Consider the following 22,961-nt stretch of genomic DNA (forward strand, 5'->3'; position numbering starts at 1 on the left):
GCCTCATTTCATCCCCATCCGCTTTTTACTACTGCAAAAACCTTAAATCAGCCGTGGGGACGTATCGGCAACTAACAGGAAAAATCAACGACCCCGGTGCCATCAGAGGATGCCCCAGGGCAGGCACAGACATCACCCTGAGCTCACACCTGAGCTCTGCCCCTGAGCAGAACATTCCCTGGAACTCCGAGCTGGGCTGTTCCTCCTCGGAGCAGCTCTCAGAGCACCAGGAGGACACCCAGAGTTCCTGACACCACTTCCTCAAATGCCCCGAGCGGCGCGTGGGGAGCGGCCCCAGGCTGGGCTGCGTGTCCCTGTCAGCCAGGACAGGGGACAAAGAGGGCACCACAGCAGGCAGCACCTCAGAGCATCGCTGGGGAAGCCAGAGCTGTGCAGGAAAGCAGGGCAGGAAAGGACTTTTATGGGGTGTTTCACAGCTGCTCTCAGAGGCAGGAAGCTCGTGGGCAAATCAACCCTCGTTGAGTTGCTGCTCTTTGTTGGGGGGACCCCCACGGGACCATCAGGGCTTGGTTCCAGCCCATCTCCTAAGGAAACTCACCTTGAGGAAAAAAAAAAGACCTTCCTGATCCAAAATGTCCCTCAAGCTGCCACGGAACTGGGATTTCAACCTGAAGACGGATGCAGCAAAAATAGGTACCGTGACTGTTCCTTTGTGCCCTCGTGTGCCTGCTGTGGTGCCCGGGGGTGGGTCAGGGCCTGGGGCGGCTGTGGGCAAACCCGGCTGAGATTTTGGCTCTGGCCTCACTGGGGGGACCTGGCCCCGAGTGCCACTTTTGAGAGAGAACCGATGATTTGCAAACGAATTGCAAGGAGTGATTTGCAAAGTTGTCAGCGAGGGATGCTTGTGGGAGCAGGGGGCAGGGGAACAGGGCTGCTGCCCCCGAAATCCGGGTTTGGGAGGATTTAAACCACCCAGGCCCACTCTGGTGGCACAAACCCTGCAGGAGGTAAGGCTCAGGCCGAGGGATTTGGCGTGGCCCGGTTTGGAGGAAATAACCTGGCCCTGGCTCAGGTGTCCCGGCCCCTCTGACATCACTGGTTTCCTCTCAGGGCTGCTGAGGAGCCCTCGGACTCCCAGGGCTTTGGGACAGCCTCGCCCTGGGATTTCCTGACCCACCTCCCACCCCTGCCCAGGCTTTGCAGGGCTCTCATCCACCCCGGGATCCTTCTCCAGCGTGGAAACCACCGGAGAACACCTTTGGGAAGGAGTGCAGGATCCCTGTGCGCGCTCCGAGGGCAAAACGCCAGAGCCTGTGGTTGGGCCAAGCGGCCGGGGAGGGCATTTAGGGGTGAGGATGCTGTGGTCAGGGAGGGGCTGCAGAGCCCAGCCTTGTGCATGCTCTGAGGCCCAGGCCATCCGTGGTCCTGGCATGGAAACATGGCCAGGGCCCACGCCGGGGCTGGATTTGTCCCGGAGCAGAGGTTGGACACAGCTGGGCTCTGCCCCGCTCTTCCTTCCTGCGCAGGGTTGGCCTGGCTGGATTTTCCTGCAAAGGCAACTTGGATTTCTGTCTGAAGCCACTTTTATCACAGTGCCCGAACCGTTCTCTGCACACAGAGCTCCAAATGAAGGGATGGAAGCCCCAGATGCAGGGTGAGACCTCGGATGGGCCAGAAACTCGAGCTGGGCAGAGGTTCAGTGCCATCTCCCACACTCTGGGGAGAAATCCCCACGGAATTCTCACAGAAGCATCCTGGACTCCTGCACTGCTCACTCCTCGGCTAATTAATATTTGTTTTACCCAGAGGCTGTGGAGCAGTGGGTGAAGTCAATCAGCAGCTCAGAAAGAAAGGCCAGGGGAGACACCAAGGGTGCTGGGGAGCAGAGGGTGGAGATGGGCTTGAACTTGCATTGGTACCAGGATTTGCTGTTTTCCAAGAAAATCTGCTTGTGATAAAATCCCTGGTGCTTTTGGCAGCTTCCAGCTGGTGGATGAACGTGGACTTGTGCGTGTGAGTTCGTGTGTCTGTGTGTGTGCACTGTCCCCAGGGCTGCTGGGCCTTCATTTGCAGAAATGTAAAGTCACATTTGCAAACGTTTGCAATATTTGCGAATTCCCGCTGCCCTCACTTGTTACTCCTGGTCTGCGGGCGCTTCCCCCTCCTCAGCCCCAGCCCGGGCTGTGGCACAGGCAGCATCTGGAACCCCCAGAAAACCGCAAAGCTCGCTATTTCAATGAAATAGAAATTCCCTGGTGAGACCTCTTTTACAGTTTGTTTTTTTTTTTTTTTTAATTGCAAGTTCCCCAGGGCAGGAGCAGGGGGGGTGCCGGGGGGGGCTCCTGCCCAGGACAAGGCTCCGGGCCAGGGGCCAGCGTTGGCGTGGGCACCATGGTGGCCCCCTCTGCCCTTCCTCCTGCTCCTGGTTTTGGGGAGAGGACACAGGCACCTCTCCCTGCTGGGGGTCCTGCGGTGGGAGGAGTGAGGATGTTTAGGAGGAAACGCCCAACCCCAAAGGCCATTGGTGCAGGAAACGCTTTGGGGGCACCACCAAAGCTCCTCATGGCTCCTTCCTGCCCTGAGAGGAGAAGGGCTGAGCCGGCAGGGATGTGCTGGATAAGGAGATGGTTCCAAGTTCTGGAGCCAGGGCAAAGCTTTGCCCCCATCCCAAATTCTGAGGTGGTCACCACTCCTAAGCTGGGCACGGCACTGGCCACAAAACAGAGCTGGACAAGTCCTGAGGGAGGAGCCGCGGCCTCGGTGGTTCTGATTTTGAGAATGCTGAGAACCTTCCACTGCAGAGCCAAGGGCCTGGGGGCAGCTCCCTCCCCTCACCCCTCACATCGTGGGCAAGAAATAAAAATAACTAAGTGTTCTTTTGGCCTTCAAGGGGCCCAAAGCCCAGGGAGAGCTGCCCCACGCAGAGGGAAAATGGAGCTGTGCGTTCACCAGGGCGCTCGTAAGGGTGCAGGAACACGGCTAAGCCAGGACTAAGCCCAGGCTATGCCTCGAGCCTGGAGCTGGTGCTCAGGAAAGGGAACTCCGGGGGATCCCTCTGAACCCATAGTCCTGACTGGGCTGGGTGAGGCTGTGAGGAGGGAGAGAATAAACCTCAGTTCCAGCAAGGATGGGCTAGCCAAGCTCAAGGCAGCAGCGCCCTTTCCTTCAGCAGAGCCCTGAGCCGGGCTGAGGGGAAGGTTGATATCCCCCATTAAAGGTAGCAAAACAGTTGCATTTTTTCCTAAAACCTTGCAATTTCTCCTTGCAAGCCTTGTGCTGCAGGAATATCAGCACTGCTGGGCTGAGCTCTGTGCCCTCCAGGCTCCTTACTCTCAGTGGCTGCCCCAGCCCTGCAGGGCATCCCCCAAAAATCCTCACCCTGAGGACTCAGGGACAGCCACACGACATGACGAATGTGATTTATGGGGTCCTGGGCACTTTGCTGAGAACCAGTAATAATTTACAAGATCTGAGGAATGCAGATGCTTTGACAAAGAGCAAAGAAGCTGCCAGAGCTGGAGGAGCAATCTGGAAACCCCATTTGGGTTTTCCATCAGGGTAATCCCCAGCAACAGCATTTTTCAGAGGAGCTGGCTGGGAAATCCCTCTGCAACGTCCCTGTTTCCAACCCCATCCTCTTCAGGGCCATCCCGTGCCAGCACACACTGAATGTGCAGCATCCTCAGGGTGCTTTGAATGCTCATTGGGGATTCACAATCCTTTTCGGGGTTTGGGAAGTGATTTACAACCCTGTGGCAGGTTTGTAGTGGGAGGTGAGCTTGGAGTGCTCCACAGGACAGAAGGAACACCTGGTGGGGTTTCTTGCTCTAGGGGATTTTGGGAGGGGAAGTGGGGACATCCTGCATTGAACCATTGGAGCCCTGGGTGCCAAGTGTTTTCCACCTCAGGAAATCACCACGTGCAGACCCTAGTGAGGCCAGATTCCCCTGCAGTCATGGCATTATTTTTGCCTTGCAGCCATAAATGCAAACTCTCTCTGGCTGGTTTGGCTCTGGGGGTCTGCAGGGCCTGGTCCAGAGGCAAAAAAAATCCCATCTGGAAGTGATCCCTGTGAGGCATTTGCTGTCACAGAGGAATCTGTAGATGCCACAGGGCCACGCCACCAGCCCTGGCACCAGTGGGGCCATGCAAACAGGTGACAGGGACTCTGCCCAGTGCCAAATCCACGCCGGTGTTCTTGCCATCCTTGGAAACTTTCCAGCCCCATAAATGTGAGTTCTGCCCCACTGGGAACACCAGGCTGTCCCAGAGCAAAAGTGGCACCTCCAAACTGTTTGGGTCACTGCTGTCACTGCTGCTCCGGGGAGGGCGTAAAAACTACACACTCCCATTAAAAAAAAAACCAAACAACCCCAAAAAATAGCGCTAATGATTCTGTTCTCGCTTGCAAGACAATTCCTCCCACGCAGGAAAAAGGAAGCACACACTGGCAGCTACTGCAGCCACTTCCTTTGTAAACTGGGGCCAGTTCTCTCGGCAGAGACAGAGCCTCTCCCGTGTCCCTCTGTCCTCATACCCCGTGTCCCACTCTATCCCCATACTGCATCCCTCTGGCCCTACCCCCCGTGGTGTCCCCACCCCGTGTCCCTCTGTCCCCACTCCCCGTGTCCCTCTGTCCCCATACCCAGTGTCCCTCTGTCCCCACTCCCCGTGTCCCTCTGTCCCCATACCCAGTGTCCCTTTGTCCCCACTCCCCGTGTCCCTCTGTCCCCACTCCCTGTGTCCCTCTGTCCCCATACCCGGTGTCCCTCAGTCCTCATACGCGGTGTCCCTCTGTCCCCACTCCCCGTGTCCCTTTGTCCCCGTGTCCCCATTCCCCGTGTCCCTCTGTCCCCATACCCAGTGTCCCTCTGTCCCCATACCCGGTGTCCCTTTGTCCCCACTCCCCGTGTCCCTTTGTCCCCACTCCCTGTGTCCCTCTGTCCCCATACCCGGTGTCCCTCTGTCCCACAGCCCGTGGTGTCCCCGCTCCCCGTGTCCCTCTGTCCCCACTCCCTGTGTCCCTCTGTCCCCATACCCGGTGTCCCTCAGTCCTCATACGTGGTGTCCCTCTGTCCCCACTCCCCGTGTCCCTCTGTCCCCGCTCCCCGTGTCCCTCTGTCCCCATACCCGGTGTCCCTCTGTCCCCGCTCCCCGTGTCCCTCTGTCCCCATACCCAGTGTCCCTCTGTCCCACAGCCCGTGGTGTCCCCGCTCCCCGTGTCCCTCTGTCCCCACGCCGTGTCCGTGTGTCCCACAGCCCGCTCCCGGAGTGTGATGAGCGGGGACCCCGCGGGGGCCGGCCCGGGCTCCCCCCGCGCCCTGGAGCGGCCGCTGAAGCTGGGCTGGCTGAGGAAGCAGCGCTCCATCGTCAAGAACTGGCAGCTGCGCTTCTTCGTGCTCAGGGGACAGCAGCTCCTCTACTACAAGGATGAGGACGAGGCCAAGCCACAGGTGAGGCGAGGCCGCTGCTCCCGGGCTGCAGATTCCGGGCCGAGGGAATTGGGGTGGCTCCCTGCAGAGGAGAAGCTTTGGGGTGGTTTCCTTGTGGCCTCCCAGTGCCGGAAGGGAGCTGGAAGGAAAGATGAGAGACTTTTTACTAGGGCGAAGGAGAATGGCTTCAAACTGCCGGAGGGCAGGTGTGGGTGGGATATTTGGGAAGGAATTCCTGGGGCTGGGATGGAATTCCCAGAGCAGCTGTGGCTGCTCCTGGATCCCTGGAAGTGGCCAAGGCCAGACTGAGCAAAGACTCAGGGCAGCCTGGGATAGTGGGGCTGTCCTTGCCCATGGCAGGGATGGAACCAGATGATCTTTTCCCACCCGAACTGTTCTGGAATTCCATAATTCCATGAAATGTTTTGGGATGGGCCTGGGGCCGGGTATTAAAGGAGTTTTCTGCCTCTGGGCAGCAACAGTGATGAAAGGTCCTGATCAGGACCTTGAAATCGATGGATTTCAATTCCTCAGGTGCCTGCCGTGGGCCGGGCTCCTCTGAGCCCAGCAACTGGGGAGCTGGGAAAACCCAGCGCAGGCAGCAGCTGGGAGCTGTTCCCATTTCCCTGGAGAAACAAACTGGGGAGGAGGGCTCAGCTCAGTGTCCAGGACAGCAGCAGCAGCAGTGGGGGCACCGGGGGTGGCAGCTTGGACGCCTGTCCCTGCTCTCGGTGGCAAAAGGCACCTGGCAGGAGGCTTTAGGGGAAATCAGCAGCATTTTCAGCACAGCCTGAGGGTGAGGGTCAGCCTAAGCCAGGCCTCGGTAGGGCTGAGGGCTGGACAGATGGCAGGAAAGGGCAGCTGCTTCCTCGGGAGAGGCAGCTGGAAGGGAAGGAAATTCCTCTCTCTCTGGCCAGTGCACTTGTCTGGAAAAAATCAGGTGTTTTTTCCAATTTTCTTTTCTCTCTTCTCTTCTCTTCTCTTCTCTTCTCTTCTCTTCTCTTCTCTTCTCTTCTCTTCTCTTCTCTTCTCTTCTCTTCTCTTCTCTTCTCTTCTCTTCTCTTCTCTTCTCTTCTCTTCTCTTCTCTTCTCTTCTCTTCTCTTCTCTTCTCTTCTCTTCTCTTCTCTTCTCTTCTCTTCTCTTCTCTTCTCTTCTCTTCTCTTCTCTTCCCTTCCCTTCCCTTCCCTTCCCTTCCCTTCCCTTCCCTTCCCTTCCCTTCCCTTCCCTTCCCTTCCCTTCCCTTCCCTTCCCTTCCCTTCCCTTCCCTTCCCTTCCCTTCCCTTCCCTTCCCTTCCCTTCCCTTCCCTTCCCTTCCCTTCCCTTCCCTTCCCTTCCCTTCCCTTCCCTTCCCTTCCCTTCCCTTCCCTTCCCTTCCCTTCCCTTCCCTTCCCTTCCCTTCCCTTCCCTTCCCTTCCCTTCCCTTCCCCCATTTTCTCCATGCCGTAACTCACCTTTAGAGTATCCACCACCTTTTCCCCCTCTGGAGAAATTCCAGGGGAAAGTCCCAAAAGCTGTTCCCTCTACAAAATTTAAAAAAAATAAAACGGATTTTTAATAATAGTATTCTGGTAACCTCTACAAAGCATTACCAGCAGCAAAACTCCTCTCAAGACAAAACTCTCCCAAGGGGAAGGTGATCGGTGGGTCCTAGGGGTGGGAGCACCAGGCTGAGCCCGGTGGGATCCAGCTCCCATTTCCAGGATGATGGGAGGAGCTGGAAATGGGATGTGGGAACAGGAATTGCTGTGAAAAGCTTTTCATGGCACTTCTGGCAGCATCCAGCCCCAGCAGGGATCCCAGCTGGGCTCGGGGCCTTCCAGGAGGCTGAAACTGTTGAGAAATTTCATTTCTGAGGCGCAGCCTTGTTTCCTGCCCCGCAAGGCCTCCAGGGCTGAGTCACCCCCGCCCCTCCACCAGCCCCCACAGCCAGGGCAAGGAAGGTCCACCAGAAACGGCTGTTTTCCACTTTATTTGTTAATTTCCCATCCGTTCTCTCCTTTTTCCTCTACTCCTCTCCTGTCAGCTTTGGGCTGGCTTTTGGGTTTACGTGATGCTGTGTTAAAGGAACATTTTCCTGCCCCTGCCCAGCAGAAACAGGATGTTCTGGGGTTTTCCCAAGTCCATTCTTCTTTGTTCTCTTCTTCCACTCCCAACAAGTGCTAAAAGGACCTGAGAAGTGAGGAAAAAATAGGAAAGAGCAAAAGAACCGGTTTTCTCCTTCTGAGAATCACTTCACTGGAAAAAAAAAGGCATTTAAGAAGTGGCCCTTATTGCTTGAAAAGTCACTGTAGTGTATCTATATGAATCTATCTGTATAAAGTGATCTCCTGCAAGGTGTTTGAGGGCAGAGGTGGCACTCAGGGGGTTGCTCTGCTCTGTCCTAGGGCTGCCTGTCCCTCCAGGGGAGCACCATCAAGGTGGTGGCCACTAACCCAGAGGAAGGAGGGAAATTCATCTTCGAAATCATCCCAGGTGAGGATGCCTCGCTCCTCCTCGCACGCTTTTGGGCTGGACTGGCCACCCAAAATCATTCGGGCCATTCCTTTCCCTGTCCTTGTGCTCCCACTTCTTTCCAAGGCTCCCAGAGCGCTGTTCCATGGCAAAATGGATTTCTTGCTCTCAATATCCACACCCCAGGGCTGGGTGAGGAGAAGCTCTGCCAAGCTGCAGCTGCAGCAGTTTCTGTTCCTTCCTTGCAGATCTCAAAGTGGGAAATGTCAAAGCCCCGCTTCCCCTGCAGCCAGCGGGGCTTTAATGGGAAAATTCGGAGCCAGAAGCATTTAACTAAGAAAACGACAAGAACGTGTCTTTTCTTCTCCTCAGATGAGTTGTTTTTGCAGGGGTGGCTGGAGAGCAGAACCGGGCAGGGCAGGACTCCTACGTGCTCATGGCCAGTTCCCAGGCAGAGATGGAGGAGTGGGTGAAATCCATCCGGAGGGCACTGGGCTCGGCGTCAGGAGGTAAAAAGGGCAGCAGGGACAGCTCCTGCAGGGGGGGATTTCCCGCTGTGCTGGGGCCTGCAGCGCGTCTGGGTGAGGGTTTGGCTCAGAAATCCCTGGAAAACAGGGCTCTAACGTGTCCCCTGTGACTCCCTTGGGAGCTGCTCTGGGAGCAGCCCCCGGCGCTGGGGCTGCTGCAAGCAGGGCCAGTGGTGAGGAGAGCCAAGCCTGGAGGAACATTTCTGGGCCGGCTTCATCTTCTTCTGTCAGCCTTCTCGTGGGCTTTTTGACCCTGAAAATGTTCTTGAGAACAGCTCCCATTCAGGGATAAAGCCTTGAAAAAATGTTGGATTTCACCTGACAACCTCCTGGCTTTGCTTCTCCGCTGCCTTTTCTTGCTCAGCCCATCGCTTCTGCCTCCATTTGCTCTCCAGCCTGCCTGGGTCACACCCTCACCCTCCTCACACTCAGGCATGGATCTGTGCCAGGGCCTCACCGCCCTCCCAGCTGGGAATTCCTTCCCAATATCCCATCTAAATCTCTCTGCCATCAGCTTAAAGCCATCCCCTGTGTCCTGTACCTCCACCCTTTGTCCTCAGTCTCTCTCCAGCTCTCCTGGAGCCCCCTCAGGCCCTGGAAGGGGCTCTGAGCTCTACCTGGATCCTTCCCTTCTCCAGGCTGGACACCCCCAGCTCTCCCAGCCCGTTTTTCCTCTGCATCCCTGAGTTTTTCTGCCTCTCCAGTGGACCAGGCTGTGCCCTGGGGGAGGCAGCATCACCCAGCTGAAAGGAGCGTTGAGACAGGAATTCTCAGGGCATTGTCCCAGCCGGCTCTAATATTTAATAATGGCTCTGCCTCTGATCCTTTTTAAACTTCGGAGGCTGTTGGTCTCTTGCAGCTAAATTAAGTGACTTTGTGTGAAAGAAAATGTAAATTTATAGCAGCACAGAGGAGAGCAGAGAGTCAGTGACTATGGAGCTGCATTTTTAGTCAAAATACTGGTTAGCAGATCCCCAAACTCCCCAAATTTGATGTTTTTGGCTTCTGTGTAAACTGGGGCAAGATGAGCTTATAGAGGAAGCCCTGCAATGGGGGAGGTTTTGGCCAGAGCCCAGCTGGGAGCAGCCCCATGGCCCAGGTCCTGTGAACTTGTTGCACACCGAGAAGCAGAATAGCTGCAGAGTGTGAAGAAAACAGCAAAAGCATCTCCGAAATCTCGGTGTGGTTTTGCAGGTTTGGCTGCCACTCCCACAGCTCCGGGGAGGTGTCCCCAGAGCAACAAATCCGCAGTGAAATAACCAGTTCAATATCAGCTACCAAAGCAGAGAGGCCGAGAAAAAAAAGAGAGAGATTTGCTCCTGGTGTGCACAGTGACAGGTTTATGGTCATTATTTAAAAGTGTGAGCAAGTGACAAATGAAAAAGCCCCAGGAGCAGGCAGGTACTGACAAGCCTCGTGGTTCCAGGTGAGGTTTCCCTGCGTTTCCCTGCTCTGGAGTATGCACGGGAATGATTTCAGCCTTCAGAGCACGAGGTGAACACACCACAGGCACTGCTAGGGCAGGAAGGTGGCAGAGGAGCAGGGGACCCTTTGCCATTGATATTCCAGAGATTAAATTGGGATTTACCTGCTCTGGCCATGCCCCAGGCTCCAAGGAGGAAGATCTGGGATCCAGGCTCTGCCTTCCTCCCTTCAGGCACTGCTTCTGCTGTGAGTTCAGGAGGAAAATGCCAGGTTCAACGCCAAGGAAAGGCGCCAGCCCCTGCGGAGCACAGCTGTCCTCGGAACAGGGGAGTGTCAGGAGAGAGGAGGGGGAAGAAAAGCAGCTGGATCAGGAAAAATTCCAGTTCCAAATCCCCACAAGGATCTTCTCTTATTTCTTGGTGGTCTCCTGTGCTTTCTACACCCCTCAGCTTTGTGGGATGAGCTTCCTTGCCTCCCTGTGCCCTGTGCCTGTCTCCCTCTGGATCGGCATCCTGCTCACAGGCAGCAACCCCCAGGGCTTGCTTTCAGTCATTTTGAGAACTGTCGGTTATTTGAAGGAGGAACAAGCTTTTGTTTGGCCATTTTTTCCTCAGGAGAAGCTCTGCTTCTTGCAGAACTTTGTTTCTGCAGAGGGCTTTGCAGGGTTCTGGTGCCTGGCAGAGCAGCGGGTCCTGCTGGCCCCGACACCTGGGGCAGGTGAGGTGTCCTTGATGCCTTGAGAGGCCACCTGGAACAGAGGCTAGACAGTGTTAAAGGAATTAAGTGGGTATTTATTGAAAGGCCTTTAAAGGATAGAGCCTGGGCAGTACAAGTAGCCCGGCCGAGGCTACACCCAGGATGGACACAAGATGGATGACGGGTCACGAGTTTTCCCACTTTTAGAAGTTTTGGTCCATTTACACGTTGGGGTTAATTGTCCAGTTCCAGTAATGAAGTCCCATCCTCCCAGATTGCTCTCCTCAATTTGCTGCTGTGTGCACTTTTTGGGCCTGAGGCTGCAGCGGCGTCCTTGGGCTGGAAAAGGATTGTTTTCTCTAACTGCTGTGAGGAGAACTTACTGACACGTTATATGAAGTTCAGAGTTGTTTACGAATGCAGTGCAGAATCTGGAAGATATGAAAACTAAAAGTTAAGGCTTCGTCCTGAGCTGAGCTCTGACCTCGTGCCCTGTCCCCAGCGGTGTTCGGGCAGCACCTGGCAGAGACCATGGCCTACGAGCAGAAACTGGGGCAGCATCAGGTGCCCATCCTGGTGCAGAAAAGCACCGAATTCATCCGGGAGCACGGCATGGGCGAGGAGGGAATCTTCCGCCTGCCCGGCCAAGACAACCTGGTCAGACAGCTCCGGGATGCCTTCGACGCCGGGGAGAGGCCCTCGTTCGGCAGGTAACGCTGGCTCCCCCTCTCCCACCCCCAAATTCCAGGGCAAAACAGCCAGTCCCACCCCCCTGCCAGAGCCCAGCAGTGCCCTGCAGGAGAGCTGAACCCTCCAGAAGGGCTTGAGGAGGAGAGGGGATTCCGCAGAAACCACAAAAACGGAGTCAGAGGGTGCTGAGATTAGAGTCCTGGAAATAAAGAAAAGCACACGGCAGGATTGAGGGGGAGCGTTAGAAAGCTGCTGCCGCAGTCCAGGCACCCGGGGTGTCCAGTGGAGGGTATTGGTAAGTCCTACAAAAACACAGCTCTGAAAAAGTCCCTCTGTGTTTACGCATGTTTGTAAAAATAATAGTGTTTTACCACCCCAACCAATCCTAAAAGTAACTGACCTGGGGGATTTTTGCTTGACGTTTATAAGAGTTTAGCAACTTCAAGGTAGGTCAGATTAGAGGCCCGTGATCTTGACAGTGTCGCCTTGACAGGATGTAAATACAAGGGCTGCAAAGCTGCAAACATCTGTCCTGGCAGAACATCCCCAGTAATTGCTGCTGCTCTGGAATCCCGGGGAGGCTCTGCCAGCTCCACGCTGGGGAGGGTGGCTGAGCAGGGGAGCATCTGCATGTGGACCCTCGGGAGCCCAGCACGGGCTTTGCTTGGAATGGGAGATGGGAGAAGCATTTTGCTTGGAATGGGGAGATGGGAGAAAGGTTTTGCTCTCTTTACCTTGGTTGTCTGCCCATTTGGGTGCAGTGACAAGAGCCAGGGTGGTGCTCCAGAACTGCAGCTCCCACTCGTTAAAGAAGGTGGCCTCCGTAGGTGTCCAGTGGGTGAAGATAAGTGATTTTAGATTCACAAAACAGAGCAGAGAGGTAAAGCTGAGACTGTGACTTTGTGCTTGCTCAAAACTCAGCTTTGGGAGGAGGCAGGAGCCCTCTAAGTGAATTTCCTGCTACCCCAGTGCAGCCCAGGCGTGGACACTGGGACACTGGGTGGAGAAAATCTCCCCCAAGCCTTCATTTCCCTGCCAGCCATTCCCTGGCTGTGGATCCCCCCAGGTTGCTCTGGCCTCCCGTTTCCACCTCCGTGTCTCCACAGCTGCACACAGAGCTCAAACATAGCCAGGACCCGCTGGGTTTGAGTTTCCCTTTGCACGTTGCAGGGACACTGATGTTCACACCGTGGCCTCCCTGTTCAAGCTGTACCTGCGGGAGCTCCCGGAGCCCGTCGTGCCCTGGCTGCAGTACGAGGATTTCCTGCGCTGTGGGCAGGCTCTGGAAGCTGATGAGACAAAGGTAGAGGTGCTTTTGTTTTCTTCCTCCTGGCCTTAAAATCAGTTTCGGTGCCAGGGCACGTTGTGAGCTGGAGGTGCCGAGTGCACAGCAGTGTATCGGCCACTGAGCTTTGGAATCTGGGGAGGGAAAAAGAAGGAAAAAAAATTAAAAACACCCCCCCCCCCCCCCCCCCCAAAGCCAGTGGGGTGTCCCAACTTGGCCACATGGGTTTGTGAATTTTAAAACTTAAATTTCTGCTTCTCCTCGGGGTTAAACATGTCCTGTGGTTGACCCTCCTTGCTGAGTCCTGCAGAATCTCTCCGTGTCCCAAAGAGAAATATAACTCCAAGGGGAGCAAATGCCAGGAGAATCAGAGTCATGGATTAACTAAGCTTGGAAAAGATCCCCAACATCATCAGCCACGACCCAGCACCACCCCCACAGTCACCACTGACCCCATCCCCAAGTGCCACCACACGTGTTTGGAACACTCCCAAGGACGGGGACTCCCCGCTGCCCTGGGGCTGGTGGAGTGTCCGGGACGAGACCCCACACAAGCCTGACTGGAGCGACCAAGAGCTGTTCTTGGGTCCATACGTGCCTGTGAATCCTCCTGGAGCTGTTTTTTACCATTTAGGGCCACCAGGAGCTCCTGAAGCAGCTGTCCCTCCTCCCCAGAGACAACTACAACCTCCTCAGCTACATCTGCAGGTCAGTGCTCTGCTTGAGGCATGGACAGCTCGGGTTTAGTGTTGGGGAGCAGCAACGTCCTCCCAAAGGATGACTCCTCCAGGCAGAGCCTTCTTAAGCTGTGCTTTGGTTCCCTTTGAGTCACCAGATCCCGACTTTTGTGGAGGAGAATTTCAGTCCCTGGGCTAAACCCCCTCACAATGTCTGAGCATGAATCACCACCCTCAAACTCACTTATAGATCCCTGAGAATTCAAACCAGGTCTAGTTCTCCTGGACAAAATCCTTGCGTGCCGAAACTTCCGGGTTTCACCCAGCCGGGGTGGTTTTTCTCTGGCTGGAGATTTGATGAGGGGATTCCCTTCCTTTCTGATTTGTTTCTATGGGGAGCAGCTCCTCACATGGTGGTTTTTATTCTGGTGCCAGTAAGGCCCAGCTCTAGTTCAGTTCTAAGGCCAAGTGCTTCTGTCCTTGTGACTGAGAGGAAGAGCTGGGAGGATGAATCAGGATTTTTTTCACTAGTGAGGCTTTTTGCAGTCCTCCACCTCTGATGTGAAATACTGCTCTGGAATTCTGGCAGGTTTCTCTATGAAATACAACTGAACTCCGGCGTCAACAAGATGAGTGTGGATAACCTGGCAACAGTGATCGGAGTGAACCTCATCAGACCCAGGATAGAGGACCCTGCAATCATCATGAGAGGTAAAAGGGACTCCTGGAATAATTGGCATAAGAACAGCTGGCATGCTGAAATCCTGAGCTGCATCCGCAGCCTTGAAATTAAAGAGTTTCTGTGGTGGAGCTGAAAGAAAGCCAGAAATGTGCCTGGGCACAGTGGGTACAGCAGGGCAGAGTCAAGCCATGTCTTTGTTGGGCTGTAAAGGTGTTTATGGTGACCAAACCCCCTCAGGAATTACACTCTGTGCTCCCTTCATGGAGTTCAGCAGATTCAGGAATTTGGTGAGGTCATCTCTGTGCTGCTTAGAGCAGGAAGGTGTAAAATCCTTCCTGGGGGAACAGAGAAAACTCAAAGAAATGCGGACACTCATTTACTTTTTACTCACTACTTTTACTTTATTTGGCTTTACGATCCTGCTCCTTGTTTTCTGTTCCATCTCTATTTTAGACACCAGAAAGACCAAGCAGAAAACCCAAGTGGTGTGAGGGATGCTGTGGCACTGGGTTTGCCCCTGACAATCTCTAATTCCTCCAGGCACACCCCAGGTCCAGAAGGTGATGACTGTGATGATCAGTGACCATGAAAAGCTCTTTCCCCCATCCAAGGATGTGCTTCCCTCCCCACCTGCCCTAAAAACTGAGAAGAAAGGTCCTGTCCCCCGCAGCTCCGTGGGCTGGGGAGCTGCAGAGGACCCCACAGCACCCAGAGTCTCCACCCAAATGGTAAGGATGGATCCCCAGGGGAATAATCAAACCTACGTTTAATTAAATGTGTGGTTAATTGTGGCAGGCTCTGACAGGGCAGCGAGTCATAAAAGCACTTGCTATTTATAGGTTAAAAAGCTGTGTCTGTCACCCCTGGAATATTTACATCAGAAAAATAATGTAGATAAACTTTCCACTTTCCTGTGGAAAATCTGCTGTTCTGGGGAATATGAAAACTCCCAAAGCTTTTTGGCTGAACAGCTGAGCACATGAAACCTTTTCAGCTCAGGCTGCTGAAGGGAAAACATCGAGGATTAAAGGCTTTTCTCTGGAGGAATCTCTGCAAAAATGGTAAATGTGGTGCAGTTCAAAACGATTTTTTAATTGAAAAGTGTAGCCGCTCCTCCAGCACGTTCAAATGCGCCCTTTGTAAACCCTGCAGTGACAGCAGTGGCTGTCATTTGTCTGCCCCAGGGCTCTCCCAAAGCCGTGCTCTGTTTTCCAGAGGGATCACCCAAATTCCAGCAGCGCCCCTGGCCCAGCTGCCACCTCGAGCATCCCTGGGGAGGACACCGAGTTCAAAGACGCGCAGGGAGCGTGGAAAACACAGCCAAGGAAAAGAACTCAGACTTTACCGACAAAGAAATCCTTCCTGGCAGCGGCTGCTCCGGGGGAGAAGGGCAGCAAGGAGAGGAACAATGTCCTTGCCGGTGACTTTTGGAAAAGCAGCACACGCCCTGTGGCCTCTGATGGACACAAGAGAACATTGTCTCATGATCTTTTTAAGCTGCTCGACCTCCACAGGGCTTCAACCTATGACAACGTTTCCCCCTCCCAGGCAGAGAGTGGGGAGGGCAGCTGCTCCAGCCCCAGCCCTGCCAGCAGCATCTCCGAGAAGGAATTCCTGCCCTGCTTCAGCCCCAGCCACGAGCCAAAGGAACCAGCCAGTCCCACCAGCAGCCCTGCTGAGGACCCCAACCCTGAGCAGGAGAGCAGGGAGCTCCTGCAAAGCATGATCCTCAAGCTGGAAAAAGATATGGAGGCACAGAGAAACGACTACGAGGGGCAAATCAAAAGGTAACTGCAGGGAGCTGCTTTCTGCAGAGGGGGAAATGCGCAGCTCATGTTGTGACGGCAAACACTGCACAGAGCATTTACCAGCAGTGTTATGCAGTATGTAATAGCAGTGATTAATGATAACATACAGTATTTAACAGGCTGTCTAAAAATCAATGTGCTGTGCTGCACAAGCTGTGCTCTCAGCGCAGTAGGTGATGTGTTATTACAACATCAATACTCCATAGCTCTTATCACATCGTTCAATGGCACTGCAATGTTCCTGCCTTCCTTTGCACTGTCATAATTCCTGTTATTACCATGACATTGGGCCATTAGACTGTCCAGAATTCACCAGTAGCATTGTTACACCATTGGTTGTAACCATCAGCCCCACCTATTGTTATTTTATTATGATTGTTATCCCATTATCAATACACCTGTATCACATTTATTGATTTATTGCATCCAGTTATGTGACCACTGAAGGGCTCAGGACAGCACCTCTGGCTTGTTTTGCAGCTTAATGACTCTGAGGTCAGACTCCCTGAGAGCCAAATGATTTCCCAGCCCTTTTCCAATCCAATCCAATCCAATCCAATCCAATCCAATCCAATCCAATCCAATCCAATCCAATCCAATCCAATCCAATCCAATCCAATCCAATCCAATCCAATCCAATCCAATCCTTTCATGCTCTGTTTCCCTTTGCAGTCTCCAGAGGGAAAACTATGAAACCTGGGCCAAAGTGGTGAGGCTGAACCAGGACATGGAGCAGGAGAAGAAGAAGTGTGGGGAGCTGGAGCTGAGGCTGATGAATGCGGAGCGCTTGCGGGAGGAGCTGGAGAAGAAAACCAAGATGCTCGAGGAGGAGATAAAAAAATTAACTAAACCCATGAGTAAAACTGCTGCCAAAACCAATTAGGAGGAGACACACCCAGCTTTTCACAGACACCAAATGCAGCTGTGCCAATGCACGGGAATTGCAGGCTCAGAGCCAGGGACTTGTATTGTCCAGTGGCCTGCTCCTCCCCACAGGCCGAGGGGGAGGAAGGAGACCAGAGCTTAGAGGTTGGTTCATGCTCTGAACCAGAAAATTTCAAAAATATCCTTTAGCTTTTTTTGGGTGTGTTTATTTCAACTCTTCTTTCAGCTGCTTAGGTTACCTGGAGAACAGGCCAACACTTCCTGCTGCTCAGTCAGAATTGCACTCAGAAGTTTGGGTTACGGACACATTGTGCCTTCACAAAAAGAAACCAGAAGTGTCCCTCCTCCAGCTACCTGACTCCTTGTTGGAGATACCCACAGGCAAAACATCTATGGATCCTGGATCTGGGCTGGCAGAGGAGCCCCAGGACCTGGGGAGGCACAACCCTGGGGTGGTGGAGGTGCTCACATCAATCTCCAGCTGGTTTGTGCTCTCCCGGGGCAGGACAAGGGTCTGAGATCTCCTGCAGCATTACCTGCTGTGCTGTGCCAGCCACCCCCACCACGGCTCCAGGCAGAAAATCCCACTATCACGCAAACCTCTTCAGTTCAGGGGCTGTTCAGCTGTTCTGAGTCACTGTCCCCCCCCAGCCCGGTGTTCCTGAATCCAGCCCAGCTGACAGAGCTTGGAGAGCACTTCCACACACCTGTACCTGGAGCTCTTTGTGAAGGGGGAGTCCACCAGTAACTCCAGCACAGGGATTTTGTGTTTTCCCTGACGGACAGACTCCAAAGGATAACAAATCCGAACCTATTTACTGCCCCTGCTTTGGTGTTTCGTTGTTTCTGAAGCGCAGAACGGGATTTCCTCAACCAGCTTGTGGAACCCCGGGTTTGCATCCCAACGAGGACGTTGGGTCTCTCCCCATCAGTGCAAAGACCCCCCGGCCCCAGAGGTGTCCCCGTGGTTGTTTGTGGCCTTTCTGCCTGGCCCCCACCCCTGCCAGAGTCCTTTCAGCAGTACCACGGTGCTGCTGCAGCTTTTGGTGGAGGAAAGAAGAATAACAGGACTCTGGACAGTTATTTTCTTCTACAGAAAACCTTTCATTTATTTATTTGAGGAGGGGGAACAGCCCAGCCTAGAGCCTTGATGGGGACACAAAAGGGAAAACCGCAGAGATCTGCGGTTTCCAAGCAGGACCAAGCACACGGCTCTGTGCCAGGCGTGGTGAGGGGAATCACAACTCTGGGTTCTGGCTGCTGAGGACTTGGCTTTGGCGAGGCAAAAGTTCAGCTCCAGACAGGCTGCAGAGCTGTGTGACAGGGAAAATGAACTGGGGGGAGAAAGGGACACAGAGGAAAATGTGGGGAATGAAGGGAGCAGGGAGTGGAAAAATGTTATTGGAGAATATAAGTCAGTGTTGGGTATAAAGCACTTGCTGCTCTCAGCCTTGCTGGGGGTAGGGGGAACATGTTTAGCTCTGAAACTGAGCCCAGACTCAGTCTCAGGTCCAGTTTAGTGTTGAAGTCACCTTTGCTCAGCTGTGGATATAAAGTCCAGGGAAGGAGCAGTTTGTGAAAGCTGAGCTGCATTCAAAAATCCAACCCCTAAACGGCTCATTTGACCTACAGACCTTGACTCCAGGGGTTTTCCTTTGCACAGAACCCCCGGAGACATCACAGCTCCTCACTGTCCTGCCCACAGACCTTCACACCAGGGAATGGACTGTTCCAGAGCCCTGGGTGGGTCTCCTGCAAAATCCCGGTGCCCTCCCAAGGACCCACAGCCAAGGTCTTCTGCTCTCCCAGGGATCACGCCTGAGCACAGGGTTTTAAATCTGACTAAAATGTTTCACATCTCAGTCTTGGTGTTGGGAAATCTCAGTGAGGACCACGGTGAGGATTGGGCAATGGGCCTGGACCTGCTGGTGCAGCCCCACAGCTTTACAGAGGGATGGACGTCATGGAGAAGAGGCCCAAGGAGGGCAGGGTGGCCTCCACCAGGCTCAGCCATCCTCCATGACCACCCAAAGCTCCCCTTCCCACACCTGCAGGTCCCTCACACCACAGGAGCTGCATCCTGAAGTCTCTTTCAGTTTCTTTCTGCTGCACGTCCAAGTCCCCACCGTGGGTCCCATGACTTCCCGACGTTCAGACTGAGAGGTTCCAAAGTGCCTGCCACCATTTCACAGCTGCCATTGACAAGTCTTTTCTGTGATTTCAGATGACCTTGACAGAGCTGCTTCAGTGTTTATTTAATTTTTTACCTCTGCAAGAAGCTCCTCACCAATCTGAGCGTGAGGCCCAGGAGTCACTAGGGAGAATTTCTCCGTCGGGTTCAGGAGCAGCATCGTGAACATCTGGGCTGGAAATGCCACAGGCTCCTTTCTGCAAAGATCAAAAGTGTGAAGAGGCCAATAATTCCTTCACAGCAGACTGTCATGACGTGCAAAGGCTTGGCTGAGGCTCAGAAATCTCCACGATTAGGACAAGTGCACGTTATTTAAAATAAACTGTGCATTCCTCCGCTTCCACTCAGATAGGCAAAACAACCCCGTGGCTGCGAGGACCAGAGGGACTCCTTTGAAGATATTCCACCCATTAACATTTGCAGGGTTTATAGAGGTCATCTGTGAAAGAGAGACTTTCCAATAGAGGTCAGGTGGGCTGGAAATGCCGGAGAGCCTGGAGGGGAGAGAGACATGGGCACCTTGTAAGCTGGTGCTGCCATTGGGTGCTGTAAGATAATGAGGATTTCTTTTTTTTTTTTTTTTTTTAAATGAGCTTTTTCCAGAGACAGAGAACCATGAAGTGCCCGTGCTAGACCTGTGAAACTGTACCCTTTTCATCCCTGAGGGAGTGGGTGTCCTCTCTGCTCAGCCCAGAGCCTGCTCTGGACTTTCTGCACTTGCCCATCTTCTGCTGGAGACCCCACAACATGAGATCCCTGAAAACTGACTGGTGCCCAGCCTACATTTCCTCCCTCCCTCTATTTCTGCAGCCAGGCCACGAAGCTTTTTGGGGTGGGAGCAGCAGAGAATCTCTCCTGTTCTTGGGGCAGGGGTTGCAAGAGACATTATAAACTCACGGTGGGGGGGTTGTGACCTTTCAGCTCAGCAGGTTTTGGGCATTGACTCTGGATCCCCTGGAGAGTGTGATGCTGCTCCTGTCATATAAAAGCACAACAGGCTGTCTACCACAGAGAAGAAAGATCCCTTCCAGCCCTGTCCTGTAGGCTTGGAAACCTCCAAGAAGATGATTTTCACCCCTTAACCCTCCCACTGCACAGTGAGGACACAAGAGTTTTACCAAGGTCATAACCCTGAGATCAGACTGAGGATTTTCCTCTCCCTTTGAATGTGACATGGCTTTCCAAATCAGAGCTGTTGAACCATAGATCCCAATGCATCCAAAACTGTTAAATCATGCAGTGTGGGATGAAAGTAAGATGCCTTTTAGGCTGTCCTTTCAGTCCCCTCACTGCATTCTTTGTGCTTGAGCCGAAAGTCTGTTTTGCTCTTCTCAGGTATTTACTGAATAAATTCATTAAGGAATTCACTCTGTTGTATCCGAGGGTTTGGTAGGCGTCAGAGGCAAGAAAAGAAAATTATCCTTCCCACATCATTGTGTTTGAATCCCAAGCCAGTCACGCTTATTGTGACTTATCCCCTCATATTTATCAAAGTTGTGTTTTTGGCACGATAGGAACTTTCCTTTTTTAGCCTGGCCACTGCACAGAGGAGCACGTTGCTGTGGGAGGCGAGGTGGACGTGTGGGAAGTGTCCAGCCGTGGCTGAGGAGGCCTTGTCCAGACCCCAGGAGCAGTGAGAACATGTTGTTCTCCCCAGCGATTCCAGAGCGATGCAGTCCATCCATCCTTCCTTTCTGTGGGAGCTGAAAGATACCCCCAAACCAGGCTGCTTTTGGGAAGAGAACACTGCCAGACTGGGTGTACGAACAACTCTTCACCGAGGTGGGGAGGGAAAAGTGTCCCAAAGCCTTTAGGAAACAACAGAGGATCCACCCAGGTGAGCAGTGCGCCCGGCAGAGAAGGAAATGCCCCGTTCTCTCCTGAGCCCATCACAGGAGGAAGCTTCATGAAAAGCCCTTTTCACACAGAACCCTGTCCCTAAGGTCTCCCTGCCCCCCCTGTGTGGCCGAGGGCACCGATGCTCCTGGTGCCATCAGCAGCCACTGGTGTGGCTTGTGAAAATTTGCTTTATCATGCGTAAAAACATGATGTGATATTTCAACCCTCTTCACACAATGTCCTGATAACGGGCTGGGAACAGGGCAGCGTTCCTGTAATCTCTGCTGGCCCCAGCTTTTGCTGCATCCAGGGAGAGATTTCCCCCCCGGCCAGGGGGGCAGGGGCCAGGCTTTGACCTCTGGCTAATGAAATGAGGATAAGCCTCGGCCTGGCACCTGCATTCTGAGCATGTGAGAGGTAAATCTTTCCTTTCCCTGGCAGTGCTGCAGTGTTTCCTTCCTCGTCTCCCTGATAAAGACTGGCTCAGGCTGCCATCCAGCCGGAGAGGCTCCCCTTGAGCTCCACGTGCTCTGGGTGAGATCCACACTCAACCCCTCGGGCCAGTGGGAGTTTTGAGTCTTTTCAGCAACACCTTCACCCCGTGTGTCCCTTCCTGGAGCTGCAGGGATGGATTTTTGAGCACTGTCAAGTGTTCCCTTCACATGCATCCACATTTCTGATGCCACTAAAAGTCTGGTGCTCATTTGAAGTGCTGAGAGCTCTATGGAAATGCCTTTCCAAAAGGAGTCAGGAGGTCAGCCAAGCACCCCAAGGACAGTTGTTCCCAACACAACAGCTATAGACAGCGCGGAGGAGTGAAAGGTCAAAATATCCACTGGAAGCCGGAGTGTTGTCACACCCTGGGAAGGGATGTTTCCACTGGGGGACTGGGAACGTGTAGCTCCCTTGCTGTATCGCCCTTATCCAGGGTAAAGAAAGCTCTGTAAAGTGTGAAATGGGGATAAATCACATTTACAGTTTGCAGGAGACATGGGACACGTGTTTAGAGACTCTGTCTCTGGGGAGCTGGATCTGTCCCCTTGCTGGCAGTGGAAAGGCATTGGTGTGGGGTCAGGGATAGCGCAGGGAGGCATGGAAAGGCAGCAGCAGATTAAATTGCTGTCGTCCACCCTCCCCACTCCTGCTCACCCAGTCCTTGAGCCCCACTGATGGCAAGCAGGATGGCTTTTGGAAATAAAATTGCAGCTGAGCCTTTGCTCTGTTTGTCAGCTGTTGAGAAATCAGAGGCAGGGTGAGCAGTGGGGGCAAAGCTCCCTCACATCCCATCCCAGCCTTGGAGCTTGGCTATGGTTCGCACTCACAGTGGTGCCCAGCAGGGCTCAGGCTGCTCTTCACTTCCCCCACTTGACCTCCCCGTCCTCCCAAAGCTGAGCTTTGCGACCAGAGCAATGAGCCCTTGGCCCAAAGCCCTGCACCATGATCCTGCACCCTGCAGTGCCTGCGCCAGAGTCTGCACCTGAGTGCTCAGCTCAAACCGAACTGATTCCTCTGCCTGTCCCAGCGAAGGGCAGGCCATTGAGGTGACAGATTTTTGCTTTTCCAAAAGGCACAGAAGTGATGGAGCCTGTGAAAATGTCTGCAGGGCACATATGAAGCAGAGCCAGACCAAGACTTGGGGGTCCCGAGTCCCAGCTCACAGTAAATATATTTGTGGTAACTTGATCACCAGGCTTCAGCCTTCCTTTAGTAACTTTGGGCTGAGGGTTTGGGGCCAGAAGCATTGACAACACTGGTGCCTGTGGTGAAGAGAGTGGTTTCATCCCCTGGGAAGAACGATGCAGGAGCAGGATGGCTGTTGACAGGAGAGCAGCTGGGAGTGGGCAATTCTTCATTCCCAGATAATTTATTGCGTCCCAGTGGCTCCCAGTCCCTCAGAGGCTGCTGTGTTCCCATGGGTGCCACTGCAGCAAGGCCTGGCTGAGCCAGCTCTGTCCAGAGGGTGACAGAGCTGGGTTAGTGCAGCTCTGGGGAGCTCACTTGTCTTAATCCTCTGCCTGTCCTGGAGCTCATTAGTGCTGTGCCCTGAGCAATGTCAGGGCTGGCGAGGGGCAGCCCTGCCAAGCGTGGCCTGCTCTGCTCCCCTGCCATTAACTCCCTGCTCATTATCTCCAGCACACTAATTAGGGCCCACAGAGGAAGCGCAAGACACACAGTCAATACCATTGGGCCATATTTGCAGCTGGTGTAAATTGTCGATGGGCAGAGAAGAAGAAATCCCAAGGGAAAAGGAGGGAGCTCAGTGAAGGTGACTGTGGATGAAAGCAGCTGCTTTCCCTGCCACAATAATGTCAAAATTAGTAGGAAGATCCAAGGAATATTTAGGATTGTAGGCTGTATTTGCATAACGTTGCTATTTTATGTCTGTCTCAGCAGCAACCAACTGCTGTAGG

General features: G+C 53.7%; 1 protein-coding gene and 1 long non-coding RNA gene across 3 annotated transcripts; one reads left to right on the forward strand and one right to left on the reverse strand.

The window, feature by feature from the left end:
- Nucleotides 1-409: 409 nt before the first annotated feature.
- On the forward strand, nucleotides 410-20,078 carry ARHGAP25 (Rho GTPase activating protein 25). Of its 2 annotated transcripts, none has more exons than XM_066206181.1 (11): nucleotides 410-654; nucleotides 5,221-5,414; nucleotides 7,779-7,866; nucleotides 8,235-8,354; nucleotides 10,996-11,203; nucleotides 12,354-12,486; nucleotides 13,103-13,176; nucleotides 13,735-13,856; nucleotides 14,368-14,555; nucleotides 15,043-15,614; nucleotides 16,308-20,078. In XM_066206181.1, exons 1-11 carry the CDS (start codon nucleotides 594-596, stop codon nucleotides 16,516-16,518), a joined length of 1,971 nt encoding a protein of 656 aa, XP_066062278.1. In that variant the 5' UTR covers nucleotides 410-593; the 3' UTR covers nucleotides 16,519-20,078. The 2 variants fall into 2 exon arrangements, with proteins under 2 accessions (XP_066062278.1, XP_066062279.1); XM_066206182.1 differs by lacking the exon at nucleotides 410-654 and adding an exon at nucleotides 1,470-1,615.
- Nucleotides 5,366-10,037, reverse strand: LOC136302692 (uncharacterized). Its single transcript, XR_010724114.1, has 3 exons — nucleotides 9,961-10,037; nucleotides 6,846-6,914; nucleotides 5,366-5,532 (listed from the first exon to the last, which is right to left on the reverse strand). It is a non-coding gene; the product is annotated as an uncharacterized lncRNA (long non-coding RNA).
- Nucleotides 20,079-22,961: the final 2,883 nt, after the last annotated feature.

This window comes from Chamaea fasciata, unplaced genomic scaffold (genome assembly GCF_029207755.1).
Source record: "Chamaea fasciata isolate MVZ Bird 193981 ecotype frontalis unplaced genomic scaffold, bChaFas1.0.hap1 SCAF_30, whole genome shotgun sequence".
Lineage (NCBI taxonomy): Eukaryota > Metazoa > Chordata > Aves > Passeriformes > Sylviidae > Chamaea > Chamaea fasciata.